Source organism: Meles meles, chromosome X (genome assembly GCF_922984935.1).
Source record: "Meles meles chromosome X, mMelMel3.1 paternal haplotype, whole genome shotgun sequence".
NCBI classification, from domain to species: Eukaryota; Metazoa; Chordata; class Mammalia; order Carnivora; family Mustelidae; genus Meles; species Meles meles.
Genome location: NC_060087.1, coordinates 6,738,990 through 6,761,029, shown reverse-complemented (window position 1 = coordinate 6,761,029; position 22,040 = coordinate 6,738,990). Strand labels below are relative to the sequence as shown.

General features: G+C 51.3%; 1 protein-coding gene across 1 annotated transcript in view; it reads right to left on the bottom strand.

The window, feature by feature from the left end:
* Window positions 1–22,040, bottom strand: part of WWC3 (WWC family member 3) — a 111,765-nt gene that overhangs the window by 43,486 nt on the left and 46,239 nt on the right. Inside the window, 3 exon segments of the mRNA XM_045996117.1 lie at window positions 1,868–1,997; window positions 13,038–13,117; window positions 14,243–14,319. Coding sequence (XP_045852073.1) covers window positions 1,868–1,997; window positions 13,038–13,117; window positions 14,243–14,319 — 287 coding nt within the window.

Here is a 22,040-nt window from a genome sequence, read left to right as displayed (position 1 = left end):
ACCAGACGCGCAGGTGCAGCGTGACATGCATAGCTGGCTCTGGATCCAGACGAAGGCATGCTGGAATGGGCCAATACTGTCAAGGTCATAAAAGACAGAACAACTACTTGGATTTTCCTAGAGAGGACACTGCCCAGGCCTCTCCCAGGAGCTTCTCAGAGAGGACACTGGGGTCCGAAGCTTCTTATGGAAATTCTATATCCAGCGTCCTCAGTGGGGAAACTACTCGAGGCAAGTGGGTGGCTTGCCCCAGCTCAGCACACGTGGAAAGGCCAAGGTAGAGAAGTTAGTTCAACCTCCTGGGGCAAGGCCTCCAAGCCCCCGATTCCCACCTGGTTCACCCCTGGAGTTTGGGCTTAGATTAAAGGGGGGAAGACCATACCGCGCCTTGTCCAACGCTGCCCTCAGAGGCTGCAGTCAGTGGCAGGTGCTGTTCTTGCTACCAATGCCTGGAGAAAATCTAACCGTTGACCTTTTAACTCTTGTGACCTGGGAGGGCACCTGAAAATACCGATTGGTGGGTCACACCTCCAGAGCCTAATCCAGCAGGCCTGGCGTAGGGCCCAGTAACAACCACTGTGGGGACACTCCACAAGTCTCCTGACCTTGACCTTCGGAAGCACTGCCATGCAAGGCAGTCATGTGTGCACCTGTCTCCTTTGGGCCACAAGTCCAAGCTCCGCTTCACATGTCCTTCTGCAGAATCTAGACACACGCCTACCTAGGCGCTCGGGGCGTTGAGCAAAATATGAAAGCCGTAACAGAAGCACTGGAGTGTATCCCAGGACCAAGTCAAAACACCAGTGTACCTCCACATGCAAAAAATCAAGTTTTTTCTAAAAATACCAAAATCCCCAGAAGTTCAAGGGACCAAAAAATAAAGCAGTAGAAAGCTCCAACAATAGCAGCCACATAACTAAAATCTGCCCACGAGCTGGAATACCACACAGCCACATCGAGGAAGGCAGAAGTTTGCGTGTACAGGTGCGGAAAAGGGGACAGGGCATTAGGGTCACGTGAGGAAGCCCCACCTTCCTGTGGGGACAGTGGAACATGTGCTCATGCTCTCCCGTGTCTGGCAGGCCACCCAAGAAGCTAACAGAAGTAGTTACCGGGGATGAGCGAATGGGGTGGCAGCAAGACTTCTCATCAGAGACTTTTTAAGTTATTTTGATTATTGAACAATCTGTGTCGCCCATCATTATGGCTTCAACTGTGTCTTCCCCAATGATACATCCAAGTGCTAAGAGCCCGTGAGAGAGCTTATTTGGAAAGAGAGTCCTTGCAGATGGAATCAAGTTAAGGTGAGGTCATACTGAATCGGAGTGGGTTTGAATCCAGTGGTTGGCATCCTTATAAGAAGAGAAACATGTAGACACAGAGACACAGGGCCAACACCATGGGATGATGAAAGCAGAGACCAGAGCAGGGCATCAACGAGCCAAAGAATGGCAAGGATCGCCAGCAGCTCCCAAAGCTGGAAAAGGCGAGGAAGGGTCTCCCCTAGAGTCTTCAGAGAGAGCGTGGCCATGCCGGTGCCTTGACCGTGAACCTCTGGCCTCCAGACTCTGAGAGAAAGACTTTCAGATGCTCTCTCCCAGTCTATGGCACGGTGTCATGGCAGCCCTAGGAAACTAACACCCATACTTCTAAATATTTTAATACACAGTATGCAGAAACATACACACATAAAGAACATACATACATGTATAATATGTATGTTTAAAAGTATATATGAATTGTATACGTGACAAATACATAATATATATCATAAACCCATAGTTTCCTAACATGTTACCGAACAGACAGACTGACACTCAGGCAGGCAGATGGACAGACACAGGGTGCGCAGAGGGCCAGCCCCTACCTGCATCAGGTCCCGCCTCTCCTTCTCGCCGGAGCAGATGGCTTTCTTGATGGTCCGGAGCTCAGACATTATTGCCTGCGCCTCGTCCGGTTTGTAGCTGGTGTGAGCATTTGACATCTTCCGATCAATCCTGGTTTAAAACGAAAACGCAAGAGTTATTCCATGCAAGAGTCCAACGATCCGCTGAACAACAGTGAAAAACTCAGAAGCTTTCTAGAAAGGTGGGAGACAAGTTAAACACACTGGTTTGGCAGAGAAAAATAAAGATCCCAGGAAACCTTCCTTGCTTGTGGTAATACACAGAGATGAGAGTCGACCCGCGGACGACTTTCTTTGCTCCAGGAACAGCCAGCGCAGGTGAGGACTCACGGGTCTGGATTCTCATGACCTCTACTAATGATGACACAACTGACAGTGGTTTGAGTAATTTCCTGGGATTTTAAACTCCTCTCTGAGCAGAGGATCATGTCTTATTTGTTTAGTCCCAGCACCTGGGTGAGTGGTCAAAAATGTCTATTAAATAAACATACGAATGACATCCGCACGCAAGCACATAAGCGACAGAAGAAAAGTTGTGAATGATGCAATAATGAGGCGCGCACAAAAAACTTCGAACTCCCTATCTCCTCTACCTTTCTTCTACTTCTTCTGGTTCCAGCTGCTCTCTCTCTTTCTCCCCCTACTACTCACCTCCTCAGTTCTTTCCTTCAATCCAAACACCCATTCATCCTTCCTTCCATCCACTCCAACTTCCTCCCGCCCTCCGTCCCTCTCTCCTTCTGACCCATCTGCCCCCATGCACACGAGGCCCGGTCTGGGTGGTGGAAGTGGATTGCTGACCAAGCCGAGGCTTGGCTCGGGCCTTCACAGAGCCGGCAGCCTCCTACAGCACGCCCTCTGTCTCACCTTCCCTACCAAGTCTTGAGCCTTGGAGGCCCTCAGGGCTTGGGAGGCTGGAATACTTTGGTCCAGAAGCGCCATGAGCTCCTCTTCTGGAAAGCCGTGAGCAGGCCTTTCAGATTCCAGATCGCCATTCCACAGGTCCTTACACGAAACTGTTTCCCCCACGTGACCGGGGAATCTGGATCCTCGACAATGGCCCGGCCGCACTCCCTGATTCTCCGCTCATGGAAGCATCTTGGCAGGCCGCTGAGTACCAGCAAGACTGCAGCATTAAAGCGGGACCCTGGGCAAGTCGCTTCAACCCTTCACACCTCCATTTAATGTTCTCCCCGTTTACGGAGAAAATGTCAGGAGAAGGCCTACCTGGGCACCTTACATGAAATGTCTGCGAGGATTATTCTGACTGTCAGGACAACGCTGAAGCTGCCTACTCACGGGACACAAAGTAAAACACTCACCAGCTCTGGTACTCAAAACCCCAAGTTGATCTGAGCCATCAGCACCCATGGAAGAAGAGAAGGACAAACGAAACAGGCAAGAACCCGTTCCCTCCATCTGGAATCAGACCCCAGGGCTCTAGAGCATTCCTGGGCCTGCCTCAGCTACAGATGATGTATTTATGAAAACCGGTCCGAAGTCCTCTTCTGTGGCTTGGATGCAGGTGCCTTGTGGGTCCCCACACAAGCCACCATGACATCCCTACGTCCCAACATGGCCGGGCCACGTGTTTTCCCCTTTTGGCTGTTTCACACAGAACCGAGAGTCTCTAACGGAAGGCAGACATAGAAGGTCACCTAGCTCATAGCCCATCAGCCAAAGAAGTGGCCCAATTTTTCTTGCCGAGAAAATTCAGACTCGTTTACGTAATAATGCCTCCCTGTATTCATCTTCTGATAAAAGGCTTTCCAATACGTCTCATTTAATGTCACAATCGACAGCCCACAAAGGCTGATCAAGTCGGTAGAAAAGGATTTAGATCACTCTCAGACAAATATCCCGGGGCCAGAGAAAGCGGATTTTTCTCTAACAGTCAAGGACCAGCCCCTCTGCTAACCAGATCTATTGCTCCTCCAGAACGAAGACCACAGCGGACAGATCATCATCTGACACCCACACCCACGCGCAGAAAAGGAATTCCACTACACGGAGCAAAACGTTTGCAACTGCTTAAAAATCGAGGCTCATCAAACAGCCAGAGGAGGGCGGACACACACAGGTGGTGCTGAGGCGGGGACTCGAGCCACTCCACGTGTCAGCCACAGCGTCACACCTTGGTGTCGTGGCTTCCTTCTGGCTTTTGGTAGCAATAAAGCCTAAGTGGGGCCACCAGCAAACCCAGGGACTGAGGCAGCAGCCCGTCGAGCCACCAACTTCTACGACTGGGCTCCAAATCTCCTCAGGGAGGGGGGATCAGCAGCCCCATCATTCATCCGCCCAGCAGACACCGCAGAGCACCTCGGAGGACGACACTTCAACTTCAAGGCCACGGACCTGCACTCTCAGCTCTACCCAAGTGGCTCTGAGACCTCGAAGAGAAAGCAGATTGGCCGAGAACGGCTGTTTCCACTCCGTTCTGAGGGCATCCTGGTGTCGGGAGCAGGAGCAGCTAAAGGGAGAGCCTAGGCCTAGGCTTAGGGACCCTTCCCCCTGCTTCAGCAAGCACCTTCTGTTTGCTCTGTCTCAGACAGGGGACGTCTGCGAAGCACAGAAGGTGCCGTTTGCAGGAAAGGAAAGGGGAGAAGATGCCACTGTTTAAAAAGCATGAAAGCTACCAGGGAACATGATCTTGAAGTCCTGGTATTTCAGACAGAATACTGTTGTTTAAAAGTTATATAGTATTGTTACGGTATATATGTATACATTACGTATGACGTTAATAACACCGTATATTACTATTACATTATATGAGAACATACTCCTACAAAAAGATTATCATGTATTAAACATAACCTTACGTAGACATTTTATACAGCATATACTACTCGACCATATTACGTAATTACATTGTATAAAGAGTACATTAGAATAGCTCGATGTGTGAAGCACCTACTGGGTGTCAGGGTCTGGCTGTGTGCTTTGCATCTGTCGCCCCCTGGAACCCCCTCACCGGCTTTATGGGATAAGCAAGACCTTCCCAGATTTTATCATGCAGAACCTGAGCCTCAGAGCGATGCACTAAGTGGCCCAGGATGACAAGCTAAGGCCTGGCAGCGCTGCCAGGGTTCAAGGCCCATCCCCCAGTCCTCAAGTCAGCGCTGGGCAGCAAGGGCAGAGATGGCCCTTGACGCTGCAGAAGCGCACCTGCTCACAGCGGCCAAGGTCAGGCCCGCGTGCTTTTACGAGGATAAGCAATGTTTCCCAGAATTCACACCACTTCCAATTTTTTTTTTTTTTTTTTTTTTTTTTTTAAAGATTTTATTTTTATTTATTTATTTGACAGCGCGCGCACGCGAGACAGAGAGAGAGAGAGAGAGAGATCACAAGTAGGCAGAGAGGCAGGCAGAGAGAGAGAGAGGGAAGCAGGCTCCCCGCCGAGCAGAGAGCCCGATGCGGGACCCGATCCCAGGACCCTGAGATCATGACCCGAGCCGAAGGCAGTGGCCCAACCCACTGAGCCACCCAGGCGCCCCCACTTCCAATTTTCAACTATGATAAATCTTCATCTAATAAAAACGGCAAAGGGTAGGAAACCTCTTCCTTTACATCTGAGAGATCCATTTCTTTGAGAATGTTCCTCCTTTGCTCAAATTTCCTCTAGAGAAAGAAAAAAGAGAGAGAGAGAGAAAAAAAAAATTCCCTCTAGAGCTTTGATCAAATTCAGAAGATATGGTCAGTGATTTGGTGTTTTCTAAAATACCAATATATTCCATTTCGTAAAGAAAACAATAACATCTGTTACTGCCAAAAGAACAGTCTTTTCTTCTTTTTAATTTTAACCAAGAGCCCAAGCGAGTGCTTGTACATCTGAAATAAAATGACAGAAAAGCGAAAACCGCTGAACAAAAGGCAGTACAATAAAAATGTAGGTTATTCTACAGTGCACTACGACCTGGACGCCTGAGCTCCCCCAGCCCCCCATTACGCGCTGGGACCCTAACTCCCTGTGTGGATGTACTCGGTGCTGAGGCCTCTGGGAGGAACTCGGGTCATGAGGGAGAAGCCCCCCATGAAGGGGATCAGTGCTAAGAGAGACCCCACAGGGTTCCCTGCCCCTCCCATCACGTGAGGGCACAGCGAGAAGATAGCTATTTGGGAACTGGGAAGCTGGCCCTCCGCAGACACAGAACCCGGCCATGCGGGCACCTTGATCTTGGACTTTCAGACTCCAGGACTTGGAGAGATAAATTCTGTTGTTTAGAAGCCACCCAGTCTGTAGTATTTGGTTAGAGGAGCCCGCGGGGACTAAGGCACTTTGCTTTTCACCCCTTGACATCCGCAGCAGCTTCGGGGAGATTCGGTGACTGGCTCGAGGTCACAGAGCCAGTCAGGGGCACAATGTGGGGTTCACAGCAAGGCCTCACACTGGCACTCACCCTCTTCCTCATCGGGTTCGCAAGACACTCAAAGTCAAGGCCTCCCAACTCACACTGTGTCAAACCCTGAAGGCCCCCAAACCAAACGGCCCCGTAAAGCCACAGCAAGCGTCTAAGGCTAGCCTGCGCTAATGCCACACACGACACCCCGAAAGAATGCGAAGTTTGGTTCCGACTCTATCTTCTACCCCACCAGCTCTGGCAGGCGGCCTTGCGTGCTCCTCAGGCAGCTTCCAGCAGCTTCTGTCAGCAGCAGGTCGTGCGTGGGGCAGCAGACCCAGCCCACAGCCAGGAACAGTGCTCGTGCCCCTCCTGCCCCCGCCGCCCTGGACCCCACAGTCAGCGGCGCAGCGCGGGGGGGGTCGCAGCCCGGCTGCACCGGGCGGGCCGGGGCCTGGGATACCATGGGTCCGAGCCTGTCCCAACGGCGAGCAGCCCCCCGTCTCCTGAAAGCACGAATCCCCCTGGCACAGAAATCGCTAAGTCCCAGATCGAATTGCTCGGGAGAGGGGGGCCGCTCTTGCCGGAGGAGAAACACGGGTTCCGCTTCCTCGCACTGGTGGCCGGGGAAGAGGCCGCAGGCAACGGCGAGGCTCGAAGCACAAAGGCTCTGGTCTCGTGGCGAGGAAAGCGCCGTGCGGACACTGAATATCGGAACGTCCAGCCAACACCCCTTTCTAGGATCTGCACAGCAGCAACAGGGACTAGGATTCCTTACACCACAGCGGAGCATGTCTGCAGAAGAGAAGCAGTACCAGAGGGCAGTTCAGAAGATGACGAGGACGGGGCCGATTTACAGAGGACCCCCCCCAACCCATGGTACGGGGCACCCGGTGTCCAGCAGTGACACGGACCGCACAACAGCTCCCGGCACCCAGGAGCCGCGACCCCGGCCCCTCAGCCCAGCAACTGGGGCAGCGTCCATGCGGGCACACGTACCCCTCAGCCCGGCCCTCTGCCTGCAACCCACCTGCGTCCCGAGGACCACGCCGGGAACAAAGCAAAGTCCTCCTTCTAGCGCGGTGTGCCCATCCAGAAGACCGACCACCAAAAGTAACTCACTAGGGCAGGCGGTGATCGGTGTTTTGACGAAAAGGAATCCAGTTTCCAGGACAGAGTGTGACAGAAAGGAGTCCTTTTTCCAGCCAGTGTTTAAGCGAGGAACTTGGTGAGACACCATATGAGCAGAAAACTACAGCAGGGAGGGAACAGGTGTGTGGAATGTGGGGAAAAGGGTGTCCCAAGCACAGGGAGCTACAAGTTCCAGTGGGGAGAGTCACAGGTTGGCCGGGGGTAGACACAGGTGAGTGGGGGTGGGGGGGGGATACCGGGGGGTAGGGGAATGAGGTCAGGATGGGGTTCACCTCATTCTGTACTGGGGACCGTATTCTAAGCGAGAGAGAAAGCCCAGGAGCCACAAGCATGGGAGACACCCAAAGAGCCCCCATGACTTCGGCATGAGAATGGTGAGCTGCACGGGCGACCACGGCAGAAGGTACGAGAAGGGAACGGGGGCCAGGGGTGGCACCAGCATGCCATGAACAACAAACAGATGCTAAGAAGGCAGGCAGGACGGTGCCTCCCTCCCAGGGCATCTCGGGCCATCCTGCCAGGACACGGGGACCTTACGGGTGTCCTGGTGGAAAGAGGCTTCGGTGGCACGTAAGCATGGGAAACTCGGGCTGAAGCAACGCTACGTGAGCTTTCTGGCCACGGGACAACTCGGAATCTGACACGAGGTGTACTCCCTGTCTCCAGGAGATCTTAGAATAACTCGAGAGGGAAATCCCCCACACCTACTGGCACACTCAGCACATTCTCGTCCGTCGCCCATCAGGGAAACCGCGCACGTTCTGCGCCCGAGTCCCCCGCCCTTGGCCCTGGATGAGGTGAACAGGTTACAGGAAGATCATTTTCCTAAACAACCTTCGCAAACTTGAGGGCGCTGGAGCCCGACAGCATTTTCACTGGGAAAAGCTCGTTTTTCAAAAGACTCTCATACTCATAAATGCTGCTCCTACTTTCCGAAGACGTTTATAAAAGGCCTCAAGAGAAATGCAAATGACAGCTACACATTCTGCTGGCACAGCCGTGGAACAGAAACTCGTCGGTCAGAGGCAAGAAGGCAACAGGGGGATTTGGCAACATCTCCTCAGTATGACCCATGCGTTTGCCCTCTGACCCTGCAAACGCCCCGTAGGAACGTATCCTGAGCGATTTCGTATGTGCACGTGCCCAGCGTCAGGTGTGGAGCTGATGGGAAACGCTAGGAACGGACGAATGTGGCTGACCATGCTGGAAGCCGTGGCCACTCCCCACGTCCCTGGAGAGTCTGCGGCTCCCGCCAGAAGGAACGCTACCACCAGCTACGAAACAGACTTTGCCCCTTCCCCAAAAAAGAAGAGAGGAAGGACTTGAACTCAAATCAGATCAGGCCTCTCGAGCCAACCGCACTCACCTGTGTAAGTTGGGGGTTGGGGGGGAGAGGGACACGTCAAAGCAGTGAGGCAGCGAAATCCAGAGTCAGGGAAATTCTACAGGACAAGCAAGTTGGTTTCTTCAACAAGTAAGTTGTCAGAAAGGGGAGGACAAAAAAAACAAAAGGATAGGGGACGAGAGATTCAGAGACACACCAACCAAGCGTACTGTGCGGGCCTGGACCTCGTCCGAAGCTGGACCCAAACACGCCGGAGAAATGGGAAAACTTGCTGAAGAAGGGATAATGTTAACAGACGACTATTAAGTGGGGTACAGGCATTATAGTTATGGTTTCACAAGGGATCCCTAACTTTAGAAGAGCTATTTGTGGATTCAATATGATTCTGGGATTTGCCTCCATAGGGCAGTAAGAGTTTGGGGGACATGGCCGGCTGACAGACAAAACAGGACTGGCCCCCCTGTGGCTGGGTGGTGAGGTGGGGAGAAGGGTATAGGAGGGCTCCACGCTACTGTTCTTTCTACTCTTGTGTGTATTTGACATTTTCCATCAGTAGAAGTTTATATATATCACACATACACACACGCACGTACCTATTCTACCGCTGACCCAGAGACTGTGTCCACGGCCAGCTCCCATTTACAAAAATTCACAACACACACAGACCTAAAAAAAAAAAATACAAAAGGTTCTTTTTACTTCACTTGGACGCAAGCGTAATGATGGATTTCCTTGCTAGCCAGGAAAGCTCACCAAGATAAACAAGTAAGAGTTTAAAATGTTATAAGCGGCTAAACTCCTGGCAAGGTGCTCTGGAAAGGAATATCCTGGATATTCTGGGAAGCAAGAACAGCAGAAAGTTTTCTGGAGGAAAACCTAGGGTCTCTGCCTTAAATCAACGTTGGTAACAACATCCAAGAAGCCATTCTCCATACCACAGCTCGCGTATTATCTGCTTAGAGTTAGGATTTCACAGTAGAGGAAGGGTAATCACATCATCCATGCTCACCGAAGGTTTTCAAAATTCCTCAATAATAACACCAACCTGCAAGATTCGACAGAAGCGTAACAGCCGATCTTCAACACCAGAAAAATAATAAGGCTGTTTACGTCTCCTACGTAGCCTGTATAATTCAGGGGAAGGCTACAAGATTATTTTTCACTTGCAAAGAATTTGAAGCATGGCACGTGTGCCCATGCTTTGTCTCCTTCCCGGGAGGATGGAGCGAGCATGTACAGTTAAACAGCCTCTCGAGGTGGCTCTAGCTGGAAAGCTGCAGTGAGTCCCCCAGGACCAAGGCTGGGTCCAGAACCTTCTCCTATGTTTCCTCTTCGGCCTCCCCTAGAGAGGGGTGGGCATCCCCACAGGCTCAGGCAGGGAGGAAGGATGGTCCCCTGGGCAGGGACCCATTTACCCCCGCAGGGCTCCGGTCACAGCTGTGCCTGCACTGGCTGCCTCCTATCCCATAAATCTGGACAAGCCGAGGCTGCCTCTTCCTTTTCTTGAAATTAGTTCCCCTACGAGCAATGAACAGACTTCCTAGAGAAGCCAAGAGAAGAGGTTTCTTCGCTCCCCCCTCCCTGAGCCCCGGCACCTTTGCTTTTCTAGCGCTCAGCCTTCAGTTGCTGGGGCGGCGGAATCTCTGTGTTCACAGAAGGGAACGGCCACCGCCAGGGTGACAGAGGCCAAGGGGACGGGCCCTGGGCCCCTCGATCTCACTACCAAAGCCAGAGCCGGCGGGGAAAGGCGCTGGGCCGGGGCTGGGGGGTCCTGTGTGGCTTCAGAGTGTTCCCGAAGCACGCCGAACCTCCACCACCTTCCCCAGAGCTTCTACAAGGGACAAGGGTCCTAACTGCAACGGGCAGCCGGCACGAGGCTCACGTTCGGTTGCGCCATCTTATCTGGAGACCCTGCCAGAGTCCGCCCTCCTCCGCAGTAATGAGAGAAAGTCACCGTGTGGCCAAAGGGGAGGAGGAAGTCAGTCTCTGATTCAAGCAGACAGCCCTAGAAACTTGAGAAGCCCTCCCAGATTTAACGATTTGCTTCTGCCTACATCGTACCTGGCCTGTGAGCAGAAGTGACACGGGCAAGTGTGGCCACAGCACGCCCAGATGCCACTGCGCACACTTCTGAGCACCCGGAGGCCGGGGTAGTGACAGGACCCGTATCAGCACGCTGGGAGGCTCCGCAGCAGAGGGCCAAGATGAGCCACAAAACCAGGAGCCGATAGTGAGAAAGAAGATGGCTCTGCCTAAGCAAAACTTTTCTCAAAAGCTGTACTGACCAGGACTAAGGACAGGAACCCCCACGGCGGGCTGGATCGCAGGAGAGCACGTGGGCACTCGCGCACGTGCGCGCACGGCTCCGGGGACTGCAGAGAAGCAGAAAGCTGACAGCAGGTTGACAGAGTCCAGGTCACACCAAGTCTGTGGACAGGACTACCGAACCCGCCATGTGCCACGGCCTGCACAGGGCACCGTTGGGTCTGAGGGCCAGAGAGAGCCAAGTCCAAGTCCCCCCTGGCATGACCCAGCTCCCCTTTCTACTGTGACTCCCTTGGTGCCTATAGTAAGTCCTTGATAAATAAGCCCTAAAATAAAAATGGGCAAACAAATCATCAACCAAAACAATCCTGGATGATTAAGAAAGCGAATCTCAACCTGGCATTAAACAACAGGGTTTGACATGCCCGGTAATCACCCTTTATATGAGGCTGAGATAATTACACCTGTCAAACACTGACGTTCTAGTATCCCTCCCCTCTAAAGAGCAATCCTTCGGTCAGATGCGGCATACTGTCGTCGCGTCTGCACACGGGATTCGAGAGAGCGGCATGAGGCCCACCTTTCCCAAGAAGGCAGCGGCACCGACCCCTGCCACTTGCTGAAGGCAGACCAGAGCAGGCTCTGTCTGGGGCTGCCCTCTGGACAATTCGGCCCAATAAGCGCTGCTCTGGACCCAATGTGCCTGGCCCTCCACAATTCACAAGGTGAGCCCTAACTCCCACTGTGATGTTATATGGAGGGGGGCCCTCTGTGGGGGGCAGTGACAGAAGAGATCGTGAGAGTGGGGTCTCCCATGACAGAATGAGTGTCTTTAAAAGAAGAGACCCCAGAGACCAGAGCTCACCACCAGCAGCAGCAGCACGTAAAGACAGGGCAAGAAGGCAGCAAGCAGGCCCTTGCCAGATTCCAAATTTGCCAATGCCTTGATCTTGGACCTCCCGCCTCCAGGACTGTGAGAAGTCAATGTCTGCTGTTTAAGCCCCCAGTCTCCGGTATTTTGTCATAGCAGCCCAAGTGAAAACCATCCCCACTGACCAATGAGAAAAGTAGGCCCAGAAGGTTTCGTGAAGGTCATGCTCAAGTTCGGCAAGTGAAGCTGGGCTCAGAATCGAGACAGAATGGACTCTCGGCTGACCGACAGGCATACGCCACCCTTTCTCAAGAACATCAATTCTATCAAAAGAACAGTATCACCATTTATAAAATCACTTTTGTTCACTGAATTTGCTGACTTAACATAGCTCCCACAAAAAGAAATTCAACCCCAAGCTCTTAGTAGAGATGAAGTTCTAACCGTAAAGATGCCGACAGGAGGAAGACCTACAGACCAGACTGTCCAACAGGATGTTCTGTGACAGTGGAAATGTTCGATTATCTGTGCTTTCCAAGCCAGTGGCCTCCAGCCCATGGTTCTCAACCGGGAGCTCATGTGCCCTCCAGGAAACATCAGACAGCGTCAGCATCTAGAGGCAGTCTTGGCTGTCACAACCGGGTGAGAGGGTCCTACGTCCAGGGGGTCGGAGCTAAACACCCTCTGATGCACGAAGAGTCACCAGGTCCAAAATGTCACGCTGAGGCAGAGAAAATCTACACCAGCTGCAAGTGACAGCTGAGCACTTCCGATGCGGCTATGTGACGCGGTTCTAAATTTTTAATTGTATTTCGTTTTAATTAATTTATATTGGAATTATAGAACAAAAAGCTTTGAGACTAAAACAAACAAGAGTGAAATTCAAATTTAAACAGCCTTGCATGCCTTGGACAGCGCAGCTACAGAGAACGTGCATAAATAGAAAATAAAGGTCTTGTTTCCCACGTTTCTCCACTTAAAGGAACCGAGTACCCTTGAGGAAAAAAAGGACTGAGGCTTTAAGACTGGGAAATAAAGGAGCATAAAGAAAAGCATAAAAGGGAACGCCGGCCCCGCTGGAGCGCCAGGCCAGGCAGCGCACTGGGGAGAACAGGAGGAAGTGCCCGGAAGGGCGCCCCTCCCGCAATCAGGGCGACTCACTCTCGCAGGGTCTCCACCCCCTTCTCCTTGGACTGCAGCTCCTGCTTCATCTGCGTCAGCTCGCGCTTCAGTCTGGAAAGCTGAGGACAAATGACATTTTTTTTCTCAAAGAAAATGTGGTGAAAATGACGTCGGCGGTTGTCCGCACTGTCACCTACATTCCGGATTAGCTCACAACCCACCAGGTCGCCTCCCCCATCCACGGATTTCCCTCCCTGGCTTACACCCAGCGGCCATCCTGGAAGAAGTGTCCCGCGGAGATGCGAACCTCCCGGATCCCGGACAGGCTTCTGCCTCTGCGGAAGCGGCCACCGCTCTCTTTTTCAAGGCGCTGATGACCCGTTACCATCAGCAAACCACGTCACGCTGTTTTCACCTTCCCTCTGCTTACTGCTTAGATCCAGCCCTGCAGCGCTGTCGCTAAAAGGATGCTGTCCCACCCGGGAAAGTCAGTCCCCTGAGCGCCCCCGCCGGCAGCTTCCAGCACCCACTGGAGGTGTCAAGACTCAGGGGCTGGGCCTGGCAGCTCCCAGGTCTCACTGACGCCCCACGTGTGTTGCTCAGGTGCGCCGGGCTTTGAGAACCACTGCCCTGAGACATTCTGGTTTCGGGAACGAGACACCAGAGGAGGAGGCCTCGTTTCCAAGGTGTCTGCCACGCTTTGCTGCAACTGCAACATGACGGTCCCCCTTCCCTTACACCCAGGACGGGGCTGAAGGGATGACCCGGGGCGGCACATAGCGAACTCGTGTCACTGGCAAGGGGCCTCAGAACCTTCTGGTCAAACGGCACTGCAGGAAGGCTCTCCCTAGGAATACAGCAACCAGGGGACACGGGCAGGTGCTAAAGCTGCCGCCGGTCAAGGCTGGCATCCCACTAAGAAAGGGAAGCAGTCCTTTGATGAGGGCTTAATGTCACCAAATCTTAACAAATTGGGCGGGAGGAGTCTAGCTCTAAGAAAAACACAGAGGGATACAGGCGATTTTTTGTTAGATGCGCTGTAGTTTCAAAAAGAAACTTTCCCCGTCCTCTTAGAAAAAAGTGAAGGGTAAAACCAAATGTAACAATAATCCACGTAAGTGAAAATCTTAAAACCAAAATTTGAGTGGTAGTCACACTGACCGGCATTAAATGAGCCACGATAGGTAATATTACACAGAAACACACATGGGGCTTCTAGTTACAAAAGCACTCATTCTACTCACCCTATCCCGACGACTTGCTATTTCTGCTTTAATTTGGTATGGGTCGTACTTTGTATTTGCTGAATATCCAGAGAAGGCTAAACAGAAGGAAAATATTTTATTTTATAATGAATCCTTTAACATAAGGCAATACACACAGACAGGAACTTGTGAATCAATAATCAATTGTAAGTCTCTTGTCAATAATCAGTTTACAAGTCAGCACCGGCTCCTAAGGAATTAACATTTCACATCCTCGAATCTCGATGTTGGATTTCTGCATGGATTTCCTACGTGATTCCACATGAGAAAAATCCACGGCTGTCGGTAAACCAAAACTCTGTGTTCACTTCGACTGCGAAATTACTAGGGTCAAAAACCACAAATACACTCGGCAGGCGGGGGTGGGGTGGGGGGTTGTGGTCTGGAAAAGTGCTCTCACGATGGAAATAGTACACGCAGTATGAATCCATTCCGGGGTCCAAACTCCTGGCAAGGCCTGCGGCATCGTGAGTGTGCGGGGCCCGCATGTGGGGGTGAACGCGAGCCGGAGGGCTGCGGAGCTGTGTGCCGGGCTTAGCGGGCTGACTGGTGGTGGCGCGGCCAGCGACGAGCCCGGGCCAGCGAGCCAGCTACTCAGGTGGTGAGTGTCTGTGTCTTGTGGGTAGCGCTCCCCACACTGCTTTTCCTTGCTGCTTCTGCCTCCTTTCTCTGAGGCTCCAGAAGCCATGAGCTGGTGCACAGCAACCACGTGGTCCAGCCCGGCCGTGGCAGGTGGGGCGCTCCCCTGTCCTCCTCTGCGGCTACCCCGCCCTGGTGGGACCTGCCTCCGGGGCCCTGACGGTCACGTCACCTGCTCAGAAGGCCCAGCTGCAGCCCAGCCTCTCTCTTTCCCAGACTCCTGTGATCTGGCTACTGGACGGTGACTGTCCTTTGGATAACTAGGTGCCAATGGCCGGAGACTAGTTCAAATCCATTTCCTGACTCTATCACGGAGAGGATGGCTCAAAGTCACCAGGCAGCTGACACTGCAAGTCCGACGTTAATCTGAGCGGTTTGGACACCTCTTTAAAACCAGCTCTCGGGGCGCCTGGGTGGCTCGGGGGTTAAGCCTCTGCCTTCAGCTCAGGTCATGATCCCAGGGTCCTGAGATCGAGCCCCGCGTCGGGCTCTCTGCTCCGCAGAGAGCCTGCTTCCTCCTCTCTCTCTGCCTGCCTCTCTGCCTACCTGTGATCTGTCAAATAAATAAATAAAATCTTTAAAAAACAAAAAAAAAAAGAAAGAAAGAAAAAAAGAAACCAGCTCTCGAAGACATTTGCTATTCAAGTCCTTATCAGTCAGAATTTCAAACCACCAGAATCTACTAAAAATAAGCATCAACCAAGCAATTGCCAACTTTCTCTCAAATGTTCTTAGATTTAGAATCGTAATCTCTTGAAGACACGGAGTGAGATATTTTTAAAACAGATTTCCTTCTTAGACAACGAGTATCTATCTCCAAGCCTACAGCTTCCGTCCAGGCGGGCTCTTCGGCCTTACGGAGGAGCAGTACTGAAAGCCACACCTTAGACAAAGCCCTGAAGAGTTAGAAATCATTTCTGTAACATCTCTACATCAAACTCCTGGGACTTAAAGGCTTCCCAGACCTGAGCCGAAGGGACTGTCACTTGGACCCGGATAAGAAGCCAAGGAGCCCCGGGCTCGCGGACTCCTCACCTCCCTGTGTGTCCCGGGCCTTTGAGGAAGACAATGCCCACAGTCATCACCTGGGATTGTTCCCACTTGGGGCAGAGAGGAGCCCCGTCACCCAAGCCCTGCAGTGTTAACTGCTATGTTAAACAGCAGTGACCACGGTCTGAAATCGTTGCCACGAAACTCCTCTGCGAGTCCATGGGGAAAATGAGCAGAGACCTGAAGCAACAGCACAGAGCTGGACGAATGCAGCGACTGTCCCCCAGCTGCCCTGCTGAACTAACGGGACCCTGAGCTTGTCGGGTACGCCCCTCTCCCCCAGAGACTCAGTGTATACCCAGCCCTGGAGGGGGAGCCCGGTAAACCATGGCCTCATGGAGCAACGGAGAAGCAGGCTCCCTGGGAGCCTGATGTGGGATTCGATCCTAGAACCCCGGGATCATGACCTGAGTTGAAGGCAGATGCTTAGCGAACTGAGCTACCTGGGTGTCCCAAATAAATAAATCTTTTTAAAAAAATCTTCTGAGAAATGATGATTACACTTCCCCACTTGACAAAGCCTAAGCTTGTAGTGACTCGCTCTACATCAGTCAAAAAGGGACTGCCGCCTGAAGCTTGGGCTCCTGCGGGCCAGCTGCCCAGGGTTCTTTCATCAGATTCACTTCCCCATCGGAGAAGGCATGGACTTCCAGCTCCCCAGGGCCGACTGTCCAACAGGTGAATGTCACCTGTGTCCTTAGCTCTCGAGACGCTGCAGAACCCAGTCCTGATTTTGGATTTGGATTTTATGGGGTATTGAAAAGGGAAAACATGTACGCCCGTGTGTCTGTCTCTGCCTCCCCGTCGCTCTGTTCCACACAGGCCTCCTCTGTGCTGTGAGAACCTGAGGTCACCCGAGGGGGATGACATGCTTTAGAAGACCAACAGTCCTTCCCCAAAGACGTGTTCTGGGCACACTGTGCCTTCGGACCGGGTGTGCGCCTCCAGGTGGGTCAGCGCTGCAGGGAGGGCTCGAGGAAGCCAAGAGAACGGCAGCAGAAAGGCTGGCAAGCCCCGACAGCTCCCATGCTGACAGGTACTAATTACCAGAGCAGCAACAAAGGCACGCATGTCCACAACCCAGGCCCACAGAGGGCATGACATTTGTTTTTAAAGGCGCCATAAGCAATGGAAGAAAAAAATTAAACAGGCCCACTAAGAGGTCCCCGCAGAAGTGACACAAGATGTCGCCAAATTCAAACCAAGAATCCTCTCGGAAATGTTCTCTGGGGCGGGCTATGGGGTTACTTCTCAACAGACACGTATGCTCCACAAGGGCCTTCGAGACTGAGTCTTGCCAACTAAGACCTGTGAAAAATGCTGCGTGATCCATTCTCCTCCTGCCAGCTCCAACATGCTTGCAGGAAGGAAAACAAAGGGCTGAATGGATGGACTGTGGCCGTGACCCTAACCTAGACAGAAGGGGAGAAACCCTCCGCGGGGATAACCGGGGCAAGACAGTCTTTGTGGGATGGGCGTAAAGCCTCAGAAAGAATGCCGGCCAAACTGATAACTGATAAGGTCCAGCTTCACCACCACCCAACCGAGGAATTCAGGGTGGGTCAGCACTTTCTCACCGAGGTTAGGCCAACTCTCCCAACTACCCAAGGAGACAGACTCCTGGTGCAGACTTGTGGTACTTCCTAGGAGCCAGGGTAACAAAGTCAGGCACCTGTTGCTGGAAGAGACCATCACAAGTCAATCCAGACTACTGGATTCCCAATGCTGGGAATCACCTGGTAAGTTTTATCAAAAAATGCCTGGCCCCACCCAAAGCCAAGGAGATCAAAATCTCTGAGAGTGCGCCCCAGGCAGCAGTTTTTTAAAAAACCCCTCAGGTGATTATACCCTGTAGCCAGAGTTCAGAGCTACTGGTGTAGACCTGGTGTTGGGAAACTTTTTTTGCAAAGGGCCAAACAGTAAATACTTATGGCGACCGGGGGCCATACAGTCTCTGTCTCATCCTCAACTCTGCTGCCGTAGCTACTATAGACAATAGGTAAGTGAGTGCATGTGGCTGTGTTCCAATAATGCTTTATTTATAAACAGCCAGAGTGGACAAGAGTCAGCCCAGTCTGACCTGTGGATTAGACTATAACTGACGCTGCAAATGGTCACAGGCTTCATCCGAATGCATCCAGAAGCTAAAGGTTCTCAGGAAAACTGAACGATTAGCTCCAGAATGAAAGCTTCGGACACAACAAACGTATTCAGTGGAAAAGGCAAAGAGAAGACTGCGTAACAATGCAGAAAGCAGAGTATCTTCTTCTAGGTGAGGAATCAGTTCACTCTTTGCCCAGAGAGAAGTAAGCTCACTATACGAAATAAACACATGGAACTGGGAGACAAATTTTAAAATAAATTTAAAGAAAGAAAAAGACCTCCCTCTTTCCACCTCGAGACATGAGCAAACGTTAACAAATTAATGCAGTCCCTCCTCATTTTTCTTTCTCCTTCGGGATGGGGGAATAACACCCATCAAGAAAAACGTACAGAACAAGGACTTAATGCAAAGCCAATACAAACGTGACCACCCAGGTCAAGAAACACAAAGGTCTCTGATTGTCAGGAAGTACTTTCAGTTTTCCGTTTTTGTAGTGATCCTGAGAGCTGCAGTAAATTCCTTCACTACAATGGCTTTAATAAACCTCCTTTGCCAGCAACACAAGACAACACGTGAAGAAAGTGCGAGAACACCACAAAGCGAGCTGCAGGGAAGTAGCGGGTGCGTGTCACAGTGCGTCTGCTCCCAAGAAGCTCCGTGCCCGTGCTCTACAGAGCAGAAAACAGGTCTGGGTCCCGAGCAGCCGCCAGCAATACAGCAGAATAGGGTTCTTGGTCTCGTGGGGACATGTATGCTCAAATCCAGCTGGCATCTGAATCTGCTTTGCTCAGGGACAAAAAAATGAAATAAAATTAAATTAAAAAAGGTCAAGGTGTGGGGCGCCTGGGTGGCTCAGTGGGTTAAAGCCTCTGCCTTCGGCTCGGGTCATGATCCCAGAGTCCTGGGATCGAGCCCCGCATCAGGCTCTCTGCTCCGCGGGGAGCCTGCTTCCTCCTCTCTCTCTCTGCCTGCCTCTCTGCCTACTTGTGATCTCTATCAAATAAATAAATAAAATCTTTAAAAAAAAAAAAAAGGTCAAGGCGTGGATATTCTTAGATACCAGATGGCCCAATATCGACACAAAATCTTTTCTCTCCAGTGAATGGAGTTTTATTCTGGTGATTTCCATAACTCCGGCGAGAATCCGTGAAGGGTGTGGGAGAAACACACGTCCCTTCCTCCCACCCTCCCCCTTCTGCTTCAGTATAAAAAATGGCTGTTTCATTTTTTTTTAATTCTTTATTTATTTATTTGACAGAGAGAGAGAGAGATCACAAGTAGACAGAGAGGCAGACAGAGTGGGGGAAGCAGGCTCCCCACCAAGCAGAGAGCCCAATGTGGGGCTCGATCCCAGGACTCTGAGATCATGACCCGAGCTGAAGGCAGATGCTTAACCCACTGAGCCGCCCAGGCGCCCCTAAAAATGGCTGTTTCAGTTCATTCCTCTGTTCACCATCACGGTCTTATTTTTCCCTACAATCAGCCATTAGGGATAAATCGTGTCCCCGACATTTACTATATACCAACAGCAGATACTCAGATACTCAGAAGTAGATAGTGCTCTGCCTTCCACTTGCCCCTTTTAGTTTCAAAACTGCCAGGTGACTTGTCCGTTTCTAATAGGTCTTTATTTCTGGATTACTCGAACGACGAACGACGGGAAGGCAACTTGTTTCAAAAACATGATTAGCTCTTAGGCGCTGCCTCTCCCACGTGTAGGAAACAGTACAAGGCATCAAAGGCCACACATACAAACAGACCCCGGTTCAAGGCCAAGTTCTACCATTTACTGGGTATGTGACCTTGAAAAAGTAACTTAGCCTTCCCGATACTGTTTCTCACGTGTACAGCAAAGACAGACGGCATCATGAACCTCAGAACGCTGCAATCCCAACGATGCAGAGATAACACTAGCCCACTGAACCCCGGCTCTTTTCACTTCAAGTCATTGCCGATGAAGGAAGTAACGCAAACTGCGTCCAAGCGTTATTCTGCTCCCAGTCCCGGAGCACGGAGGCGCCTCTCTGCTTTAGACGACTAGCCCTGACAGCAATCTGGGCTGAGGGAGACCCGTGCGGCCAGAAAGAACTCCTCTGAGTCATCTAACAGAGCTTTCCTCATCATAATGGGTAGTTCAGGTTAAATGGCAAGCTGAAAGCTTGGTCGGAACCCCAGGGCCAGACAGCAGCAACCTGGTAAAGCACTCAGAGTAAGTCCTAGATTCCATTCAGAGTCTTTTCCCAGAAGCCAATACGCACCAGCAAAATCCACCCGCGTCTCCCGCCCTTCGTGAAAACAGGCAGGCCCAGTCTGGCCCCCGAGGCCACTCAGACAAGTGGACGCAGGGACTACGTCTACACAGAGACCTCTAGGCTGGTCGGGATTCTGGTGAGTGTGTCAGACTCTCAAGTCAACACTACAGTCATGTGCTTCTTCCTCTACTAAAGGTTTCCTCATCACCACTCAGCACCTCGAGGATCGCTTTTTTACTTGAAATTCGTTAAACTCTATGGAGCACAGGAAGGAATATATCTGAGAGCAATTCACTACTTGGCCGAATGTCAAGGGAGACGCGAAAAGCCCATGGAAATACCCACACAGATGCAGAGGGATGTCTCAGCATTGAAGGACTACGGGTTCTCAGGGCTCTTCGTGTGCGGGCTCAGCTCTGCCGCGGGCCTCCTCTGTCCTTGCTTCCCCCAGGGCTGAGTGTGGAACCCAACTGGGTGCTCAAAGGCCCTCCCATCCCCGCATCCTCCGTCCAGAGGGCTCCGTCCAGAACCCCCACATTTGCTGGGACCGAAGTCTTGGCTACATGGGTAATAGGCCATCTTCCCGTGAGGCAAGTTTTCTTTTCAATCACTGGCAAGAAACTTCGTGCCAAGTTTTTCTGCTATGTCTTTCTCCCATTCCATTCTTAGAAAAACCAACGGAAGAGCCTTTGGAGACCTAACCAAACCCAACCAGGAGACAGATAAGGTCCCTAAAGGGTACTGGGAAGAAACATTCTATTAGGCTGACTCACACGAGACTGCCAGTATTCGGCCCTTTTGAAGCTACAAAAATAACCAACTTCATATGGTTCAAGCCAGCGTCTATCAAGGCACTTTCTGAAAGTCCCTAACCATAACCATCCAAATCCCTAACCATATGCTCTCAGAAAGTTATAAGCCACCACTACAGCTAGGGGTGACCTCGAGGTACCAAGTCCATGGGCTGCTAATCCCATAAGGCCCCTGAGAGAGACCATATGCCGGGCGCTAAATCGTAGATTCCCAAAGACTGAAATCTGACATGTGTAGTTTCTGATACGGCGGAATTCAATTAGAAATCAACAACATGACATCTTTACAAAGTCCCAACAACTTACTTTTAAAGAACCCATGGCTCAAAAGGAAAACTACAAAGGACATGGGAAACCATTTTGAATTGACTGCAAAAATGCCAACATCCGTGGCAGGTAGTAGAAGCCGCACTTGACGAAGAAGTCCTGCCTTCAGAGGTTATGTGGGGAAGGAAGAAAGCCCTAACCAATGATCTAAGTTTCTGCTTTATGACGCTAGAAAAGGAAGCACAGAGTAAAGCCAAACGAAGAAGCAGGAAGCAAATAATAAAGAACAGAAATCAATAAAATAGAAACAGACAAGAAATAGAAAAAGAAAGAAAAAGCCAGTTTATTGTAAAAATAAATAGAATCAATGAAAGTGTAGCTACACTGACTCAGAAAACAAACAAACAAATTTTTAGTATCAGGAATGAAAGACAGGACACCACCTCAGAGTGTCTAGATACTAAAAAAATGGTAAGGAAATTCTACAAACAACTTTATAAACTTGACAACTTAGTCTGCAAATTCCCTGCAGGCCAAATCGGGCTTGTTACCTGTGTTTACACTTTGATCAGAGCAAGCCACACACATCGGTTTACGTATTGTCTCTGGCTGCTTTTGCACTATGAAGACAGGTTGGGTAGTTGCAACTGAGA